Here is a 19,648-nt window from a genome sequence, read left to right on the forward strand (position 1 = left end):
ATAATACGCAAACAAGGCTACAATACTGAAAAGTATTTACAAAATCTTAATTTTATGAATGGTAAAAATTTTTGAAAGATAAGAATAACTAAAATTATTATAAAAACCAAATTTAAAGAATAATTGAATTTGAATCGCAAGATCAGAAACCGTCTGAGTCTTTGAATAAATCGCTTTTGATGAGTTCAAATACATTTTTGAAACCGATTTTTAATTTTTAAAGATATTATTTTAAAATTATTGTATTTAAACAGTTTTTCAAAAAATATTAAGTGAAAAGTGATTATGAAAAATGGGACTAAACTGTTTTCCAAATTCAATTGGTGTTGAAACCGAAGCTAAATTCACCAAATAAATTTTCAAAAAAATATTCACATATTTCAAAATTTGGCTCTACACACAATTCCAATTTTCAATCAACCCAAAAACCACCTACCTGTTTGCAGCGTTTCGAAAGACTTCTGCACAATTTCTTATAGAAGGGCGCCATTTTTGGTTTGTCAAAATGCACAAGTTCAGTGTCAATATTTTGATAGTAAACCATGTGTGTTTGTTTTAAATTTCAATACACGCACTACACACAACAAAATTCGTATATAAAATTTTAAGACGTTTCAAATATGTTTTTGAAATTTTAAATTGAAGCACTAAGAATTCTCGGCGCAGACTGTTTACATTGCAGTTTGATTTTCGAAAATTACTGAAGCACGAAAGTAAAGAAAACCGTTAAATAAATGTTTGGATTTAGTTTTGAAACACTTCACAAAAAGTCAACACAAATGTTGCTGATTAAAAATGTCACTGTATACACGTATAACGGGAAAAAACACTGTGTTTATTCTTTATGCTTGTTATAACAAGAAATTTTCGCTCTGAATTTTTCACTTCAGCAAAATATTCAAATATACCGTTGCGTTGATCGTACGTAACTGAATGTGCCGATCGCGACGGTCGCTTCTTTTATGTGCCTAAACGACGCAAGGCGCATTGAGTGGGAAAGCATTGTTTTGAGTGCGCAAATGAGTGGAACTCATGGGAGAACAGAGGAAAGTTTTTGAGGAAAATGCTGACACAAAAGAATACGCTCAAAGAAAATGGAAAATAATGAGCAATTTTGCGCGAAAATTATCAACTCATTTATCTTGCAGATACAGACAAAAATTATCTTGGAAATATGCTCAAACTCTCATATATAAATTTCCATTTCATAGTATTAGTGAATGATTTCTTTTGTACTTACTTGTTGCACGACAATGGTGGCACGCGGCGGTGTATTCATCGCCACATCCATTGGATTTGAGGTGACGTTGATGGGCCCAGCGCCAACGCCTACCGCTCCAGCTGTCAGCAGCATACCGCCACCGCCACCCCGTTGGCTCTCATCCAAATGGTCGTGCGCCGCATTTGGCGCGCCTGTTTTTCCTGCGCACTGTTTCTTCTTCGACGAACGCTTCCGCGGATGCATCATTTGCGATTCGGCAAAGAAATCGACACGTAAATTTGGCATCGGCGGTGATATCGTGCCGCGCATTGACCCGGTTGGGCTGGACGTCGGCGCCACAGCACCCGCGACAATATTGCCGCCTGCATTATTGTTGCTGGCACTGCCATTTGTCGCCTGCAGTGTGCTGCCAATCAACGCATTGTTATTGCTGCCGGATGGACTACCACCCGCCAGCGTCTTGGCATGCGGCTGTTGTTTCGGTGGAATCTGCTCGAATTTCGAGGCAATCTCCTCGAACTTATTTAGCTCAGCAAAAGATTTGGGTGAATGCTGTCTACTGCCGACACCGCTGCCACCACCGATCGTCGCATATTCACTCGGCGATTGTTGTTTGACCTTCTGCTGCGGATAGAAGGCATCCGTCTGCGGCACATATGGTTGACTTTCACGGATCGTCGCGTGTATTACGGAACTAGGTCGGATACGTTTCGAATTCTTGCGCGACGGTGGTCCGTTGGTCTGTGCCTCCACCGGCTGCGGTCCGCCATGTTGGTGTTCTTGTTGTGCCAAAAGCTTGTATTGCTGGAAGGCCTCGCCCGTTTTACTTGGTGATATATGATGTGCTGACATTTTGCGCTCATACACCGAACAGGGTTCTGCGTCATCCGAGTCGCTGGACGTAGTTGTCGTACTGGAATTTTCATCGACTGCAAAGCATTCACGCTGTATGCGCTCATAGTCTATAGCTTCACGATCGAATGGAAACATGGTGGAATCCTTGATACGTTCACGTCCACGCTCGCTGCCGCCCGACGAGGAGCTGGACGAGTACTTGCGCTGCTGTGACGCTGGCGATAATTGTTTCGGCTTTCCGCCACTACTAGCAAAGAAATGCCCCTCTTTCATGGTGGGCGGTGCCGAACTGGAGGGTGAACGTCGTGGTTCGCGTTTTGGACTAGTCGCCGAACCACCGCCAGCGGCCGCGTAACGCTGACGTGTACTGCCACTCGTTTCGCGTGAACGTGACTTCTTGCTACGCGTGCCCTCCAAGGACTCCTCATCGTCGGCCAATTGGTGCTGCTCATAGTAAGCTTGCGCTACAGCAGCTGCAGCCGCATGCCGCTGTGCCGCATAAGCCCGATATTTGCTGCGATTCGGTGAATTATCGCGTCGTCCACCTGTTGGACTGCGTTCCTCCATAAAATTGGTCGTATGCACACGTTGATCTTCCCAATTACTGCCGCGACGTGTCTGCTGTATCGGCTGGTGTGTGTGCTGTTCCTTGAAACTGAAGTGTGTGCGTGACTTTTCGCTTGTGCGCGCCGATTTCGGCGATATTGGTGGATCGAATGTGAAGTGTTTAGTGCCGCTACTGGGCGCCGGTGCAGTATTCGGCAGTCGCTCTTTACCGTTGTTGGCGGTCGCATTGCTGCCGGTAGTGGCTGTTAGCTTGGAGGCGGGTGGTGCGGACGTGCCGCATTTGTTGCTCTGTTGCCGGCGATGCGAGGCAAGCAGCGGTGTGGTAGACGATGGCTCTATAGTGAGAATGGACAGTGAAGACTCTTGACTCTGTAGTGGAAAAAAAGGCATGAAGTTGGAGAATTATTTATAGCATTACAAGTAATGTAATAAATGGTTTTGCATGTACATAGGTGATTTGAAAAACACAGAAACTGATTCAAAGCACGTATGAAAGTGAGAATAAGTCTGCGGAATTCCACATTTATTCATATAGTAGCTGGTCTAAAAGAACAAACCAGACCTTTGTTGTAGCAAAACAAAAGTTCCTTCACTTGACTTTAATTTAGCTACCTTTGTGGAGGAGATAACTAAATATAGATTCACTAGACTCAGTGTAAGCTCAGCGAGTTTTAATAACCTTGATAAAGGCATTTCACTAGAATTTCGATGTCAATGCATCTTATATTTGATGAAACCTTATTTCATTCTTCGTAGGCATTCCATTTGGTGGTTAAGAACCCAGATGAAGCTTTTGACATTTGTTTACGAAAGATTGAGAACTACTTTAAATATACTTGTTGATTGGTAATATCTTAAAAGCCGAATTTCATACTCTGAAAATATATTTCATTGAGAAATCAGTAAGATGCATTCAATAATACCGGGTTTATGTAAATCCAAGTAATATTCCTTTAAAGGATGAAACGCCACTTCGTTTCAGTGGGTTATTTAGAGAGCTCAGAAATCTAACAACCTTTACTCGTAAGAAACTTTTATGCCTTTTCTGACAGGGTTGAGATGGAAGCAAATTTCTAAGGCTTCGAAAAAATTAGGTGAAAAAAGAAGTGATCTCTAGAGTGGATAAAAATTATTGCTATAGAAATGCTATAGTATTCAAGACTAACTACGAGCTTTTCGATACTAATGGAGACCGGTTTTATTTTGTAAGTCGTTAGTTCTTCTGACGAAAACAAGATGTCAATGGCTGTGAAGAAAAATGCAATAAGAACAAATGGAAATAATGTTCTGTTATTAACAGATCGGCAAGCTAGTTCCCCAAATACATCTGTAGAATCTACTACCACATAGATCGGTTTCAAAATTAATGGCAATTTAAGGATGGAATCGGTATTTTAATAGAATGAGATCAAGGGGTCTCAAAATCAATCTGAGATACATATTAGCAAGTGACCGAGTTGAATATTGAAAAGTTAAACTCTGTCAAATCACAAGCAACTAAGAGATTAATATCAGTTCCCAAGCGATGTTGTTACTCACTCTTTTTACCATATCTTCAATAGCTTAATAATAATTCTAAATAATTTTTTATCCTTAATCTTCCTGCCACATCAAATCTAATAATTTACTAAATATAGCAACTTAACCCTCTCACTAACTGCAACAAAGTGTGAACTCACCTCAGTGCTGTCCTGTACATTCATATCCGGTCGATTGTACATGTTGCAACTTGTTAATTCCAGTTCGGTGCCATTTTCATGTTCAGAGTCTATTTGTATGGCGGTCAACAGTGGTTCTTCCAGTGAACTGAACAACGGTTCACTTTGGCCCGAATTATCACCTGCAAAGTGTGCAAATCGAATATTATATAAACTATGTATACATGAAGGTTTATATATTTTATTAGAAATTAATATAAATTCAAAGCAAAACAACGGAAATAGCAAGCAGCAGCATGGAAAACATGTTTGTATACCAGTACATGGTAAGAGCAGAAAGGTCGTCAATGTCAAACGCAAGTTAAATAAATCTTTGCATGGCTGAATGAACCCGATACTTGGTTGTTTTTTTTTGTTGCTTGTAACCTTTTCACTTTTTTGTTTATTTTAATTTATTTTTTAAGTTTTTTAATGAATCGAAGCAGTCATCGGCTGCCTATGCGCCGTGTAACCGTTGCAGTCGATTTAGCAATCAATCAATTAATCAAACGGAACGAAAGAGAATACACAGTAGGGTAAATATATTTTTACACTCGCGCAACAAAAGTTGCTTAGAGAGCATTATAGTCCGTCTGTCCGTCCACGCAACGGATAACTTGAGTAATAATTTAGATATCTTAATGAAATTTGGAACACATGTCCTTGTTGCTTTCGAAAATGGGTAAAACTACCTAATCATTGTACATTACTAAAATTGCGTTCACTCACTAACGAAAAACGCCAGAAACATCAAATTTTACAGAAGAAAATGCAGAAGGATAAAACTTTACACAAATACTGCATATGTTCTGTGACATCACTTGTGAAAAAATTGTCGAAATCGGACTATAACTTTTCAAAGCCTCGAATATCGAAAATAGAGAACTAAGTGACCCATGGTAATTTTTCACTGAAAATTTTGATAAATCTCTCAGGTATCTTAATTTAATTCAAAGAAAATATTTTTCTTCTAATAGTGTGTCTCTGTACCAGAAATGGTTAAAATCGGGTCATAACTTTCCCTAGCTCTTATATACCTAATTATAGGATTTTCAAATTGGGGCAAATTGTGTATTATCTTAATAAATTATTGCGAGAGCATAAAATGTTCGGTTTTTTTTTGTTTTTTTTTTTATGTATTTTTTGCGGAGGAACTACACCATTTCATACCACTTATTTTGTGTGAAAAGTAAGGTATACGTCATAAAAATCATTGCGCCATAATTTAGTATTCGCCAACAAAACGCTTCAGTACTTCACCTAACTAAATATTCATTAAACAGTTTACTGAGTAAATATTCATTACCTCATATACGTTACACAAATATGTGATTTTCTAACACTTTATCATATTTTCTCCACATTACAGGTGAAATTACAGTTTTTGCTCCAACTAGCTAGAAATTTTGTTGAATTTTATTATTATTTTATGTCTGAAATTTCTGCAAAAGCACGCTCTAACGGTCAATACGTCAGCGATTCGTTCGAACATGCAAGTGAATTTGCATTAATCATACGCCCTGTCGTACCACAATGAATCAGTGATTAATTATTTACTTATTTATTTACTATAGCTGCTGCTTGCCACCACCGACCAAATAATTCATTTATGATCCATTGAACAAAAGAAAAGCTAACATTTTACGAGCTGGCGCGTTTGCAATTTTCGAACACTGACCGGCGGCAATTAAAGTGGCAGCAAAAATAATAATAATAAAAAGCAAAGAGAAATAAACTAAAGAACACGCAACAAACATTATTAGCGCAACAAGCTAAACAAAAACGTGAACTTTAACAAAAGTGAATGCAGTAGAGTTTAGAAGGTGAGAAAAACACGTGCCACAAAAATGTCTAGCAGTCATATATATACAATTATAGAAGCTTTAATTTTTCGCATTTTGTACCACAATAATCAACGTCTATCTAGTGTTTCACACCAACAATGTTGCATGCAACAATGTAAACAACCTTTTGCGACGCTTTTGCTTAAACGTTCACGAACGAATTTCTCTAATATTTCATTTCAAACCAAAATCTCGCCATTAATATTTATTTGTGCCAACCAACAACACATAGTCATTAAGCTTTCATTAATTATAAAATTTACATTGTTGTTTTTGTTTATTCAACTACCTGTGTATACTATATCGAAGGCAAGGTAACTTACCCAAATCCAGTGAATCGCATGTTTCCGATGTGTCTGTGTGTGTTACGCTTGTGACTAGCGTCGATGCTGAATCCGTTGATGTATTGATGTTGCCATCGGTGATGGATGCTGACGAGGAACCCATTATGACAACCTGTTAACAAAATATATAAACAAATGAGTAGGGTTAATAGTGAAACGAAAATTGTCATATTTGTAATTAAATCATTAATATTCATAGTTTTCGTTGATTACTGATGAATTACAAGGCAGATTTTCGAAATATTGATTGGTAGAGAGAGCGCGAATGATTTCAGAGGGATTGTTAATGGATAATCGACTATACGAGTATGAACGTACGTTGAATAGTCGAAATTTATTTAAAATTAAATTGAAAAAATTAAATGTATGTCAGTTGGGTAATGATGATGAGCTAATAGTATCAGAATATGCAATAATGCATACAAACTGACTTTGCATTCCTTAGATAATTCTATGTCTGCTAATTGAGCAATTAAGACAATTACATTATTCAATTATTAATTGTTCTCAATTTGGGTTATTAGTTAACCCAATTAATATTTAATTGTCAAAAAATGTATGTGGTGATGTTTAATGAGAGAAGGAAAGTAGTTGCACTGTACTGAGACTGAGACAACTAAAATGTGTTCCTATAATTATGCAAAATAATTATAGACACTGCCTCATTAAGTTTTGAATAATTAAAACTCGACTGTACTAATGAAACAAGTAAGAAAGGGCTAAGTTCGGGTGGAACCGAACATTTTATACTCTCGCAATTTATTTATTTAACTTTATTTATATTATATATTCATATATAGTCATATATATTGTATAAAGTCCATTGAAATTTGGAAACCATAATATTAGGTTAGAAGCACCGAGGTCCTCGTGTTCGATATATGGGGCCTTAAAAACCAATGGTCCGATTTCTGCAATTTTTAGAATGGGGCTGCCACACTATTAACATAGTATTTGTGCAAAGTTCTGTACCGATTTCTTCACTAGCACTTACTTTATATATTGTAAAGTAAACGATTCAGATCGTCTTCAAAGTTCTGGTATATAGGAAGTAGGCGTGGTTGTGAACCGATTTGACCTATTTTCACAACATATAATTGGGATGTAAGGAAACTATTACAAACCAAGTTTCATTGAAATCGGTCCAGTAGTTCCTCAGATATGGTTTTTGATCCATAAGTGGGCGATGCCACACCCATTTTCTATTTTGTAAAAAAATCTGAGTGCAGCTTCCATCTGCCATTTCTTATTTGAAATTTAGTGTTCTGGTATATAGGAAGTAGGCGTGGTTGTGAAGCGATTTGGCCTATTTTCACAAAATATCATTGGGATGTAAGGAAACTATTACAAACCAAGTTTCATTGAAATCGGTCCAGTAGTTCCTGAGATATGGTTTTTGATCCATAAGTGGGCGATGCCACACCCATTTTCCATTTTGTAAAAAAATCTGAGTGCAGCTTCCATCTGCCATTTCTTATTTGAAATTTAGTGTTTCTGACGTTTTTCGTTAGTGAGTTAACCCACTTTTAGTAATTTTCAACCTAACTTTCGTATGGGAGGTGGCGTGGTTGTTATTCGATTTCAACTAATTTCATGGTATGGTGGGGTACGTAACCGACTGTAGAAAGTTTGGTTTATATAGCTTTATTGGTTTGCGAGATATATACAAATAACCGATTTGGGGGCGGGGCCACGCCCACTTTCCCAAAAAATTATGCCCGTTCCTAGCGCGATCCATTGTTCCAAATTTTACTTGTATAACTTTATTTATGGCTTAGTTATGACACTTTATGTGTTTTCGGTTTTCGCTATTTTGTGAGCGTGCCAGTGGTCTGATTATACCCATCACAAAGCAACTCTCTCGGTCCCAAGGAACATGTGTTCCAATTTTCATCAAGATATCTCAATTTTTACTCAAGTTATCCGTTGCACGGACGGACGGACGGACAGACATTCGGATTTTGACTCGTCTCGTCGCTCTGATCATTTTGATATACATAACCCTATATCTAACTCGTTTAGTTTTATGACTTACAAACAACCGTTATGTGGACAAAACTATAATACTCTTTTAGCAAGTTTTGTTGCGAGAGTATAAAAACAAGTTCTCAAGTTTTCACGTCATTTATGATGAGGCAGTTTACAATTTAATTGCATTCGCTAATTGAACTAAATTTCATATGTTTCAACAACATTTAGGATGAGTCAATTTATAACTGATTGCCGTCGCTAATTGAACCAGGCAAGTAAGAAAATATGGGAAATTTGCTGATAGGGATAAAATATACAAAAAGTTGGTATGATTTGTAGAAGATATACATAAAAGCTTTAGAAAACCATCGATTTTTTTTATGTGAGATTTCTACGGATAGTTGTAGTCAGAAATTAAAGGGAAGAACTTTATGAGAACATTTTGAAAGGTTAATAGATAAAAGAAGCTTCAATAATAGATTGCAGTGCAAATTATTAAGCATCAAAACGGCGATTGACCAGCGTAACTGGTTGGTTGATACACGATTTCAGAGTAGAAACCTCTTAATATTGTTGAAGGCATACTAAACTTTACGAAAAAATTAACGTAATATAATATTAAATTACGCTGGAGTAAGCTAGCAATGTGGCTGATGAAAAAGTATGACCTACATATATACTAAGTAGTTACGGCGAGGAGGTCTTGATACTTCAAGAAACAAATGTATGTCGATTTGTTATAAACCTTACATAGTTTAAAAATTATGTCTTACTTTAACAGTTTCGAAAACAACAAGAAGTTCCCTTCATTCATTATTTATGGTATTTTCTTAGAAGTTGAACGACTACATAAAATAACCTGATTACCTCACTTGTCATTGAAACTAACTGCCTTTCAATACACTGTAAACACTAACAAAGCACCTGTCATACGCTCTTATGCCTGCCTCATCACGTTAACACCTTTAGAAAATCAGAATTCCTACTCACTAAATCATATTTGATTTAAGTAGACTCACCTTTGGTACAGCTGCGGCGGCGGCAGCTTTCGGTGGCAAAGCGCCACTTATTGACGTGTGAAATGCAGCAGCTGCCGTGGAAATGGCATTTAACGGTATACTGGTCATTGAAGTGGTGGCGGTGGAATTCATTTTTGATTTACGCCCACTCTTGAAGTACAAACGACGCAACGCCGTGGCCGACGACGATGACGAAGTGTTGAAGCCATCATTGTCCGAGCCGCTTGAGGCGCTGCCACCACTACCAAAGCCGGCATTGATGCCGGTGCCACCATTCATATGCACCACTGCAGCGACGGTGGTGTGACGATTGTTAGCGGTGTTGTTGCTGGCAATGCGTTGATTGGTATTTGGAGATTTATTATGAATGCCCACAGGTGGAGGGCTATAGTGCGAATTGTTGGTGTTGCTGTTGCTTTGGTGATTGGTCAACGGTGCGTGAATGCTGTTCGCAATGTTGTTTTTGTCTGCACTCTTTGCTGCTGCTGTTGTTGTTGGTTTTGTGTTTGTTACAGCCGGACTTTTCGGTCGATGCCCCAATGCGAGTGCCATCATGGCGGCCGAACGTGTGGAAGCGTAACAGCTGGAAGCGGTGCACGGTTTTGTGGTGGCGGTAATAGTGGAACCTCCTTGTGTTGTTTGCGCCACCGAAACGGTCATGGCATGAATGTTGTTCGCACCAACACCTGAAATATACCAAAATTTAATCAACAACGAATTAGGGAGTAAACTTTGCGTGATTGTGTGGTGTAATTAGAGAGCTTTGACAACGGTATTATAAGCACAATGCTTGAAAGCAGTTAAGCAAACTGCGGTTGACCTGCGATTACCCAACGCTTTGCCTTAAGTACCCACATAATTATACCGCAGTGCATATATCAACACATGAACATATGTCATCCATACGAAAGTACCTTCATCTATGTTTGGGTATGCATTTAAGCATAATTCTTCAAAGCTTTCATTTCTCCTGCCCGTGTAATCATAATATAGCCCTTATTACTGTCCATTAAATCAATATGCTGATATGATGGCGTTGCAAATTGTTTACTGGTATTGACCTTACTGAAAATTAACCGATCGACCTCAAAGTACCGTTTACAATAACTCCGTCACTCAATGTCAAGCTTCCACTGAAGTTACTTGATTGCCTTGGCAATAACCACATTTCACTTGCAGAACTCAGCTACGACTCGTAAGTTCACGAAATGTAAACCAAAGTGGATGTAATTGCATGGGCATACACTTACGATATTTGCTTGCATATCCATATGTAAGAAGGCCACACAGTTCAATTATCTTGTGTACAGAAAATATACCATGCCGTAAAAATTTAGACCAAAATCAAAAAGTTAGGTTAGCTGAGGGAGTAGATCTTTAGTAGGATTATAGGTAATATGTCTGTGTGATGGAGAACTAGCGTAGAATACCACTAGCCAACTTGTGCTACTTTGGTAGCGGAAGTCCATGCCTCTTTCGACGAACCAAAATTACTATATATAATTCTCTTATCATTCTCGTCCTATTATACGGCCCAGAAACATGGACGATGAGAGAAAACGGTTCCTTGCAATATCTTTCGGAGGAGTAAGATAGAAGATGGTACCATGAACTGCATGAGATCTACGACGATATGGATATAGTTAAGCGCGTAAAAATCATATCCATCATGTTGTACGTATGGAAGACGATGCTTCAGTGAAAAGTTCCTTCGATTCGAGACGCATGGGTGCACAACAGAAACGAGTTCGCCCACACATCCAAACGAAGGACCAAGTGCATAGGGACCTGTGTACAACTGGCTTGACTTCGCAAAGAATATAGGCAACTGGAGAGTTTTGTATTCTGGGCCCAGACCGACCAGCTTTGTAATGCCATAGAAGCATAAGAAAATGAAGCCGTACACAATTGGGATGTAGAATATTATTAATGGTAAAATTTCGTTTTGTAAATTAAAGGGATTGTTTAAATTTGTTTTGATTTAAAGTTACTGTTTTCTATAAAAATGCAATTCATTCACTAATATACTTCGAAACTCTGCTTATGTTTACTTTCTTATCTTTCACCTCACATTAAAGTGCATCCTCCCACACGTCCCCAGCAAGACAACAATTTCAATTTACTGCAGGGTTGCTACCCACATCGATTGCGGTAAATGTGGTCATTTGTTACGACGAACACTTCATTTCCGGCCGGCTGTTTCGACCGCCAATCAACTAACTTTATGGCCAATTAGCCGAAATATGCCTTGACAGCCTGCCTGCACTTGGCAATTGAATAGCCGATGAGAACACAAACAGACTAGATACGGGTCTAGGAGGCAATGATACAAAGTGGAAACTTTGCAAAGTCACACATACCCGTACAGTCAGAGGTAGGTAATCACAGTACTAGGAACGATTGCTGTACTCGAACTGTTCGATTTGAGAAACAAAAAACAAAGCCTGTTCAATGCAACTTTCTGTGTAAACAGCTACAGTTGTTTACTATCCCATCTTTCAGTTGCATACTACACACATCCCCAGCGATTCGATTTATGAATACAGATGACTGTAAATGTTCGATTATGAGAATCTACGAAGTGAATTTGCTTCGCTGCGATGGTATGGAGGCATGGAGGCGTACTCAGGTGCTCAAATTTATGATAGTTCGATTATTGTCTGGTACCGTTTGTTGCAAGCAAACATGTGGCTTATAATGCACTTTGTTTGTTTTACAATCCATATGAAGCACATATACCATATTACATATATTACTCGTGTAATTGTTGGATATGAAGAATCCAAATGCGGTCAATTATACCATTAATATTTGAACCTTGTAAAGTTGTGCCAAGGCGAAAATACAAGTTGTAATTGGCATTAGTTTCAAGGTAAGAAGATGCAATACAAATCGATTTTATATAAACATAACTACTCTTGATCTCTTTTCGAATTATTTTCTTCTTTGGATAGGTTGCATGTGAGGTTGTTCATATACTATAATTATTAGAGTAAGCTCAATTTTGAAATTCGAAGGCAAATATTTATGTTTGGAGGTTAACTTCTAGAGATGGAGAAATTAGTTTTTTGCTTATGATTCAATCTCTCTCGAAAAAAAGCGGTTGGGTTCAATATCCAACCGAGTGTTGTACAGTGTTATTGAATATTATGGAATATCCTAAGGACCAAAAACACACTCTCATGCTCTGGAAGACAAATTGAATATAGATAGATATAAGATTATGAGCATTAGAATAGAATAAAGCAATTAAATGGGGTTTCGATACATTTTTCATTTGTCATATACTCTTTTACAACTAGCCGAAATAGTCCAGCCTTTAAATCAACATAAAGATTAATGATAAAACAAAATTACTTCAAGACAACAAAAGACGGATGATATCTTTTCTAATCAAGCAGCTATAGCGATATTTAGCCAGCGCAACATGGATCTCATTAAAAGTCAAAACGAGTTAACCTTTGAACTTTTTTGAAATTATTGTAAGAAAATAGTGCCGGATTTGTACTCGAAGAATTGTATGGGTGTTAATGAGCTGAAACCCAGGAAGTTTTATAGAGGATGTTTTTTCGACATGACCAATATTTGCCTATATGTTTTAAAAATGGTTTCGAAAAAATTAAGCTAAAAGCAAAAGTTAGTATGTTCATTATGAAATGGGTATAAATGAAGTAACAGATGACAAAAAGACCAACTCCGAAAATGTTACTGCCTCATTGAAAACCAAACGTTTAAAACAGATAACCGAAATCCAGACACGTTGTTAAAATAGCTTTAAGGTGGTCATCCCATGTGATGGGGTAAAAAAAATGTTATCATAAATTACTTACTTAACATGTCTAGAATACTGTTGTAAAGTTATTTTCAGAAATTCGAATTGGTTTTAAAGATAAATCAGTTAGAAGACGCAGTTTGCCCGAAGCGCTCAGTTGGCAGCTGGAAACGCGTTTTTCTCAAAAAACGGCCTGACCGAATAATTTGCAAATTATAGGGAACATTGAGCACATGTAAACGCATGGAACCCTCTATTTTTATATACAAAGTACAAAAACTTCGATATTTTTATAGCAAAAAACAAAAAAAATGCTCAATTGTTTTTTTTTGTTTTTTTTTTTTTCAAATATCTATCAAAGTCCAATGTTTGGTATATTCACTTGATCGTAGTGGGTTCCATGCATTTAAGCTTACAGATTAAAACGCCGCTAACTCTTTTCGTTTCCAATAAGCCAATCAGCCGGAATCGTGGAGAAACCGCGATCACATTTTTTCACAACGGAGTGTTCAGAAGCCTGTAAGCCCTGTTCTACACAATATATGTAGCTTAAAATTTATATCTATGCTGTCTTATATAATAAATGATAATAAACTTAAAATTATATCTATTTACTGGTCGTAGAAAAAAATTAAAAACAAGTAAAGAAAGGCTAAGTTCGGGTGCAATGGAACATTTTATACACGCGCAATTTATTTAGAGATCTACCACAAGTGATGTCACAGCTCAAATACAGTATTTGTGTAAAGTAAGTTTATTTCGCTATCTTTATCGGTTCCTTATGTATACATTATAAAGTGAACGAATCAGAAGTATTCAAAATTGAACCGATTTCGCCCATATTCCACCAGTGTCATCAGGGTGTCAAGAAAATATTATATACCGAATTTCATTGAAATCTGTCGAGTGTCTTGAGATATGGTTTTTGACCCATAAGTGGGCGACACCACGCCCATTTTCCATTTTGTAAAAAAATCTCAATGCAGCTTCCTTCTGCCATTTCTTATGTAAAATTTTATGTTTCTGACGTTTCTCGTTAGTAAGTTAACGCAATTTTAGTCATTTTCAACCTAACCTTTGTATCGGAGGTGGGCGTGGTTATTATTCGATTTCTTTCATTTTCGGACTATATAAGGAAACGGCTAAAAGAAACGACTGCAGAAAGTTTGGTTTATATAGCTTTATTGGTTTGCAAGATATGTACAAAAATCCTATTTGGGGGCGGGGTCACACCCACTTTTCCAAAAAAAATGACATTGTGCCCCTCCCTAATGCGATCCTATGTTCCAAATTTTATTTTCATAACTTTATTTATGGCTTTGTTATAGCTCTTTATGTGTTTTTGATTATCGCCATTTTGTGGGCGTGGCAGTGGTCCGATTCCGCCCATTTTCGAACTTAACCTTCTTATGGTGCCAAGGAATACGTGTTCCAAGTTTAATTAAGATATCTCAATTTTTACTAAAGTTACAGCTTGCATGGACGGACAGATAGACATCCGGATTTGTACCTTACTTATCACCCTGATCACTTTGGTATATATAACCTTATATCTAACTCGTTTAGTTTTAGGACTTACAAACAACCGTTATGTGGACAAAACTATAATACTCTCTTAGCAACTTTTGTTGCGAGAGTATAAAAACATGAAAAATCAGGCCGTCACATGGGATGACTCCCTTATTATGATCACTTTCGAAATTAAGAAAACAAAAATAAACATCGATTTGCAATAAAATAATCGGAAAATCGATCATAAATTCTTTCATTAAATCTATTTGACAAATTATTTCCTATTTTGGGAGAACTCCGGAGCGAATCACCGGGTAGGGAATTTTGTCCAAATCGTCAATAATCAACCAAGAATATGTCTCTACAGAAAATAAAAAAAAACTTAAAAGAAGTGAAGAATAAAATGTCCTTAATTAGATCACAACCAGGCTACTATACAACAAAGTACGAATGCTTTTGTAATTTTTATTGGTCTTAAAATGAATAACATTGCCATAAAAGTAATACCATGAAGTTTACCCCAAGTACTGCCACAAGTGCATTCTAAAAATGCCTGATTGGGCAATACTTTTAAAAGCGACAAACTAGATCTCAGAGTGTTGATACCAAATTTTCGAGAATTTCTGCCCGCTTAAATAAATCGCATATGCCAACCAATACAGTTAGCACTGTAAACAAGCTTATTAGAGTGTAGTGAATCGAATTCAATTGGCTTGTTTTCCCCAATTTACTCACCTTTAGCTGATTTATTAGCTGTTAAGTGTTTTGTGTGAAAATATTTGGTGTTTATCAAAAGGCACAAAACACACATATTTATTGAATTATAAATTTTGTCCGCTGCTAGCTAAGCAGGCACGACGAATGGACTGTCTACAATAGTAAGAGGCACACACATTGCGCCTCAGTGGCACGTAGACAGTTAAGGAATTTTTGTAGAATGGACACACACAACTATAGAGATAAGTGAAGAGATTCACGATAAAGACGCCAAGTGAAATGTAACTACACACACACCCTCCGTGTTTACCTGGTACATTGTATAGTGGTGGTGCGGATTTCTCCGTTAGTTGTTGCGTTGCGTGTGCGTGTGTCCAAATATGGCAACAACACCAACACCAGACGATTAAGCGAAAACAAGATAATCTCAACAGGTAGTAAGCTGCCACAGATTCCGAGAGATTCATTCATGTTTCCAACACACTTAAGCTGCGCTGTCAACGGAGATGGGGTGCTTGTGGTTGCTCGCATAGCAAAGCGTGTTTTGTGGAATGTTATTTATCCAAAATTCGACAGCTTCGTCGGCATCAACAAATAATGCAGACAATTTCTCTTCTTCAATACATACATATACACATGAGTACAAAATATTTGTTGGAAAACAAGTTTTTAGCAGCATATTTGAGGCACAGCAAGCGAACGGAAGCGGCGGTAAAGTACCTTGGCATCGACACTGGTAGAGCGACAGCTCAACGCTTATGATAGCGCCAGCAGCGTTAGCATTCAGTGGCGATGGAGGTAGCGGTGGCGGTTGTCTGTTTTGCCGGAAGTATTTTGCAGCGTACCGCCTCGTTGCAGTCACTTAGCTACACTTATGTACATATATACACACATAAATATATAGAAAAGTGTGTGTGTTGTTGTAGCCACTTTTGGGGGAAGGCCACACCTCCCACTGGCAGGCAGACAGGCTAGTAAACAGTATTGTTTAGTATTTTTACAAAAACATTTCGGCCGAATTTAGTGTGATCAAAAGCTTTGCTGAGATTTGCCGGATGAATTGCAGCGTATTACCTACGATTTTTTTCTGTTTAGTTGGGAGTTGAGTGGTGGAATTTCTATGGAATGTTTAGTTGTGTTTAGTTTTATGGATAAGGTAAATATATGAATCAGGCAGCGCGGGTAAATAAGATGAGAATAGAAAAATTAAAAAAAAAAAATAATAATATTTTCTATGGAAATATATATTTTTGTTATTTTATATATATCTTAATATATATTTTAATATTTTAAAACTTTTGTTTGTGTTATTAGGTGCTCTATAAATGTTTATAAACATCAAATTTATGCATCATCAACATTCATAATAAACACAGCTAGTATTATTATGAGCGATCACTGATCCACTTAGCGTATGGTGCAACACCTGTTATCTACGTCACAGTTTCTTTTATTGTATAACATAAAGCCAACCGATTTATTTATTTACAAACAAAGCTATATATACAAATTAAATACAACCGAATATACAAAATTATATATAGAATTCGATATGTGTATATATTCAAACAGTCTCATCATATAACCATATATTCAACCAATGCATCATACACATGCCATAAACACTGTCTGTCCGTTTGTCCGTCTATCTGCGTGTGTTGCCAGTTCGAGGAAGCCAACAGACATAATATTTAAAGTTTACTCAAAATGTATTTTATCCATCTTCTCGTCTTCTAGTGCAATAAATTATATAGTTCTTTGTTTTAAGCTTTAAATTCAACAGTAAGCAATTTTATTGGGTCATTTACATGGAAACGAGTGTATGATTCTTAAATGTAGATGGATATATTCAAAAGAATATTGCGCTTTCGATTGGAAATTAAACAAAAAAGTTGCTTTTTTCGTTATAAATATGATTAAACTCTTAGTTAGTCACTTTTGGTAGACTAAATATGTATGTATGTGTTTGATGGAACTGTGAGAATTCACACTGTTCCCTGAAGTTGGTAGTCATTTTATTAGGAAATCCGTGAAGTTTTGATGATATTTGAAGGTAAAATATTTCTGCACTAACTCACTAACTCAGATGAAGAATGTATATTTTTAACAAATTTCAGAAGCTCACGTAATGAAGACGCAAAAAATGAAGATGCCATAAAAGATTGGTTAGAATGCGGAACAACAACATAATGTTCAAGTATAAAATTATCTTATTAGTTTTTGGTCTATATAGGTTATTATTGGTCTTATAAGGGTATTTATATAGTATTTATATGTATATAAGGGATAAATTCAAAATGGAAGGGATGGAAATCTCTACCTTTAGAATTGAATTGGAAGAAAACATTTCCCAAATAATTTTGTACAATGCCCTCGACATAACCTTTTGTTGGATGGAAAACGTATCCATAACGTTTACAGTAACCCGACCATCCGAGGGTAGATGGTACCTAAAGCGTTAAACGGTTATATCATTAAATATAATTGACTATGTCTAACAGACAGTGTCGTTGCAAATAGACCGTAGATACCGTAAAGTGTCCGTCGAAGCGAAAACAAACCACGAAGAGAAAACCATAATAAAGTAGATAACGGCTGTTATAGCCTTTTCACACAGGAGTTAATTGATCAATTAACCGGCTTTTGCTCGAATAAAGCGCTGATTTAGATCGATTTACCATACAAAATAAAAATATTATTTTACTACATTAATTTGTAATCGAATTATAATCGAGTAGAAAATAAAATGCAACTCTACGAGTTGTTGCCCAAGCTATAAATTTGGCTGTATTTTTTGATAAAATAGTGGTAATGCAACACTATGGTATATGTCGCTGCTGGAAATAATGGTTGTGGTTATAGATAAGAGAGCAATCAGCTGATTAAACTTACCAACTTCTTCTGAAAAGCAAAAACAAAAATATGTAACAGCTGATCGTTTATCGAGTAGCCGGCAGTGCGAAGGACAAAAACTGGTTCCTCAATTATAATTTTAATTGATCAATAAATTTGGTTGAGAGAAAAGCGTACGTACAAAACTGATTTTTATCGATTATCATCGTGAGAATAGAAGTTTTTAACATATTTAGGTATAAAGAACTTCGTCTTTTGTCTCGAAAACGGTTATTTTTTGCAATTTGATTGGGACTGGAGGACGTTAAGGCATGCTTCTTGCGAAACAAAACCGAAAGAAAGGCTAAGAAACTTTAGCGGATTAACTTGTTGTCAGGACTTAAATATCTACTTTATAAATATGCCTTGAAGTATTTGAGATCATAAAAATGTAAGTTGGAGACACTAAAGGAATGGTTGATGTTATCCTATATGGACTCATATAATAAATCATTCTGAAAGTCTTAATAACGTTTTGATTGAAGAAACAAACAGCTATCAAAAAAATTTAGAGCCCTTTACAGATGTAATGTCACTGATGTTTCTATTTATAATAAATCTATCAAAATGACCTATGATTTAATTTTTTATTCTACAAGTCGTGACTGTGGGTATATATTTTCGGGAGTGGTTTATGAATTTGCTAACAAAACTTAGGTGACAAATATAGTCAGAAATACTAAGAGATAACAACTCACCTTTACCGCGACTCTTGGGCGTCGATGGTGGGGCAGGTGTTATCGGCGGGGTTTTACAATCATCGCGAAATATCGGCGAACCAGGAACATAGCGATCATTCTAAAAGTATATAAAGTCAAAATATTCATTTAATATACTTAGTGAAAATATATATATTTTGGAATTTAAAGTCAATATTTAAGATTAATTGATTTCAAAGTAATTACAAAATTAGTAAAAATAAAAAATTTAATAAAATTTAAATTTAAAAAATAATTTGTTATTTCTCTTTATTGAAAAATAAAATATATATTATTTATAATTTTTAAAATCTTTGAAATTTTTTCTTTCAGAAATATGTTGAAATGTAAAGTATTTTCAAAAATTAAATTTTTTAATGAAACTGCAAAAAATATTTTTAAAAATGTCCTGTAACCATGCCGAATTTTTGAAAAAAATATATATAGATAATAGATAGTGATTACAATTTCAAACATGCTATTTTATCCCACACAACTGTACAGACATATGTATATTTGCGCAAATAAAACAAATATT

General features: G+C 36.4%; 1 protein-coding gene across 4 annotated transcripts in view; it reads right to left on the minus strand.

The window, feature by feature from the left end:
• Nucleotides 1–19,648, minus strand: part of Rem1_1 (uncharacterized) — a 161,663-nt gene that overhangs the window by 55,727 nt on the left and 86,288 nt on the right. For 3 of the 4 annotated variants that reach the window (XM_054234971.1, XM_054234970.1, XM_054234972.1), the window contains exons 2-6: nt 19,111–19,210; nt 9,520–10,205; nt 6,509–6,641; nt 4,324–4,484; nt 1,241–3,013 (exon numbers count right to left, since the gene is read on the minus strand). In XM_054234971.1, coding sequence (XP_054090946.1) covers nt 1,241–3,013; nt 4,324–4,484; nt 6,509–6,641; nt 9,520–10,179 — 2,727 coding nt within the window. In that variant the 5' untranslated portion in view covers nt 10,180–10,205; nt 19,111–19,210. Of the gene's footprint in view, nt 1–436; nt 945–1,240; nt 3,014–4,323; nt 4,485–6,508; nt 6,642–9,519; nt 10,206–19,110; nt 19,211–19,648 lie in introns of those variants that run through there. The other variant, XM_011193497.3, reaches the window with a different exon arrangement.

The sequence above is a fragment of the Zeugodacus cucurbitae genome, chromosome 6 (assembly GCF_028554725.1).
Source record: "Zeugodacus cucurbitae isolate PBARC_wt_2022May chromosome 6, idZeuCucr1.2, whole genome shotgun sequence".
NCBI classification, from domain to species: Eukaryota; Metazoa; Arthropoda; class Insecta; order Diptera; family Tephritidae; genus Zeugodacus; species Zeugodacus cucurbitae.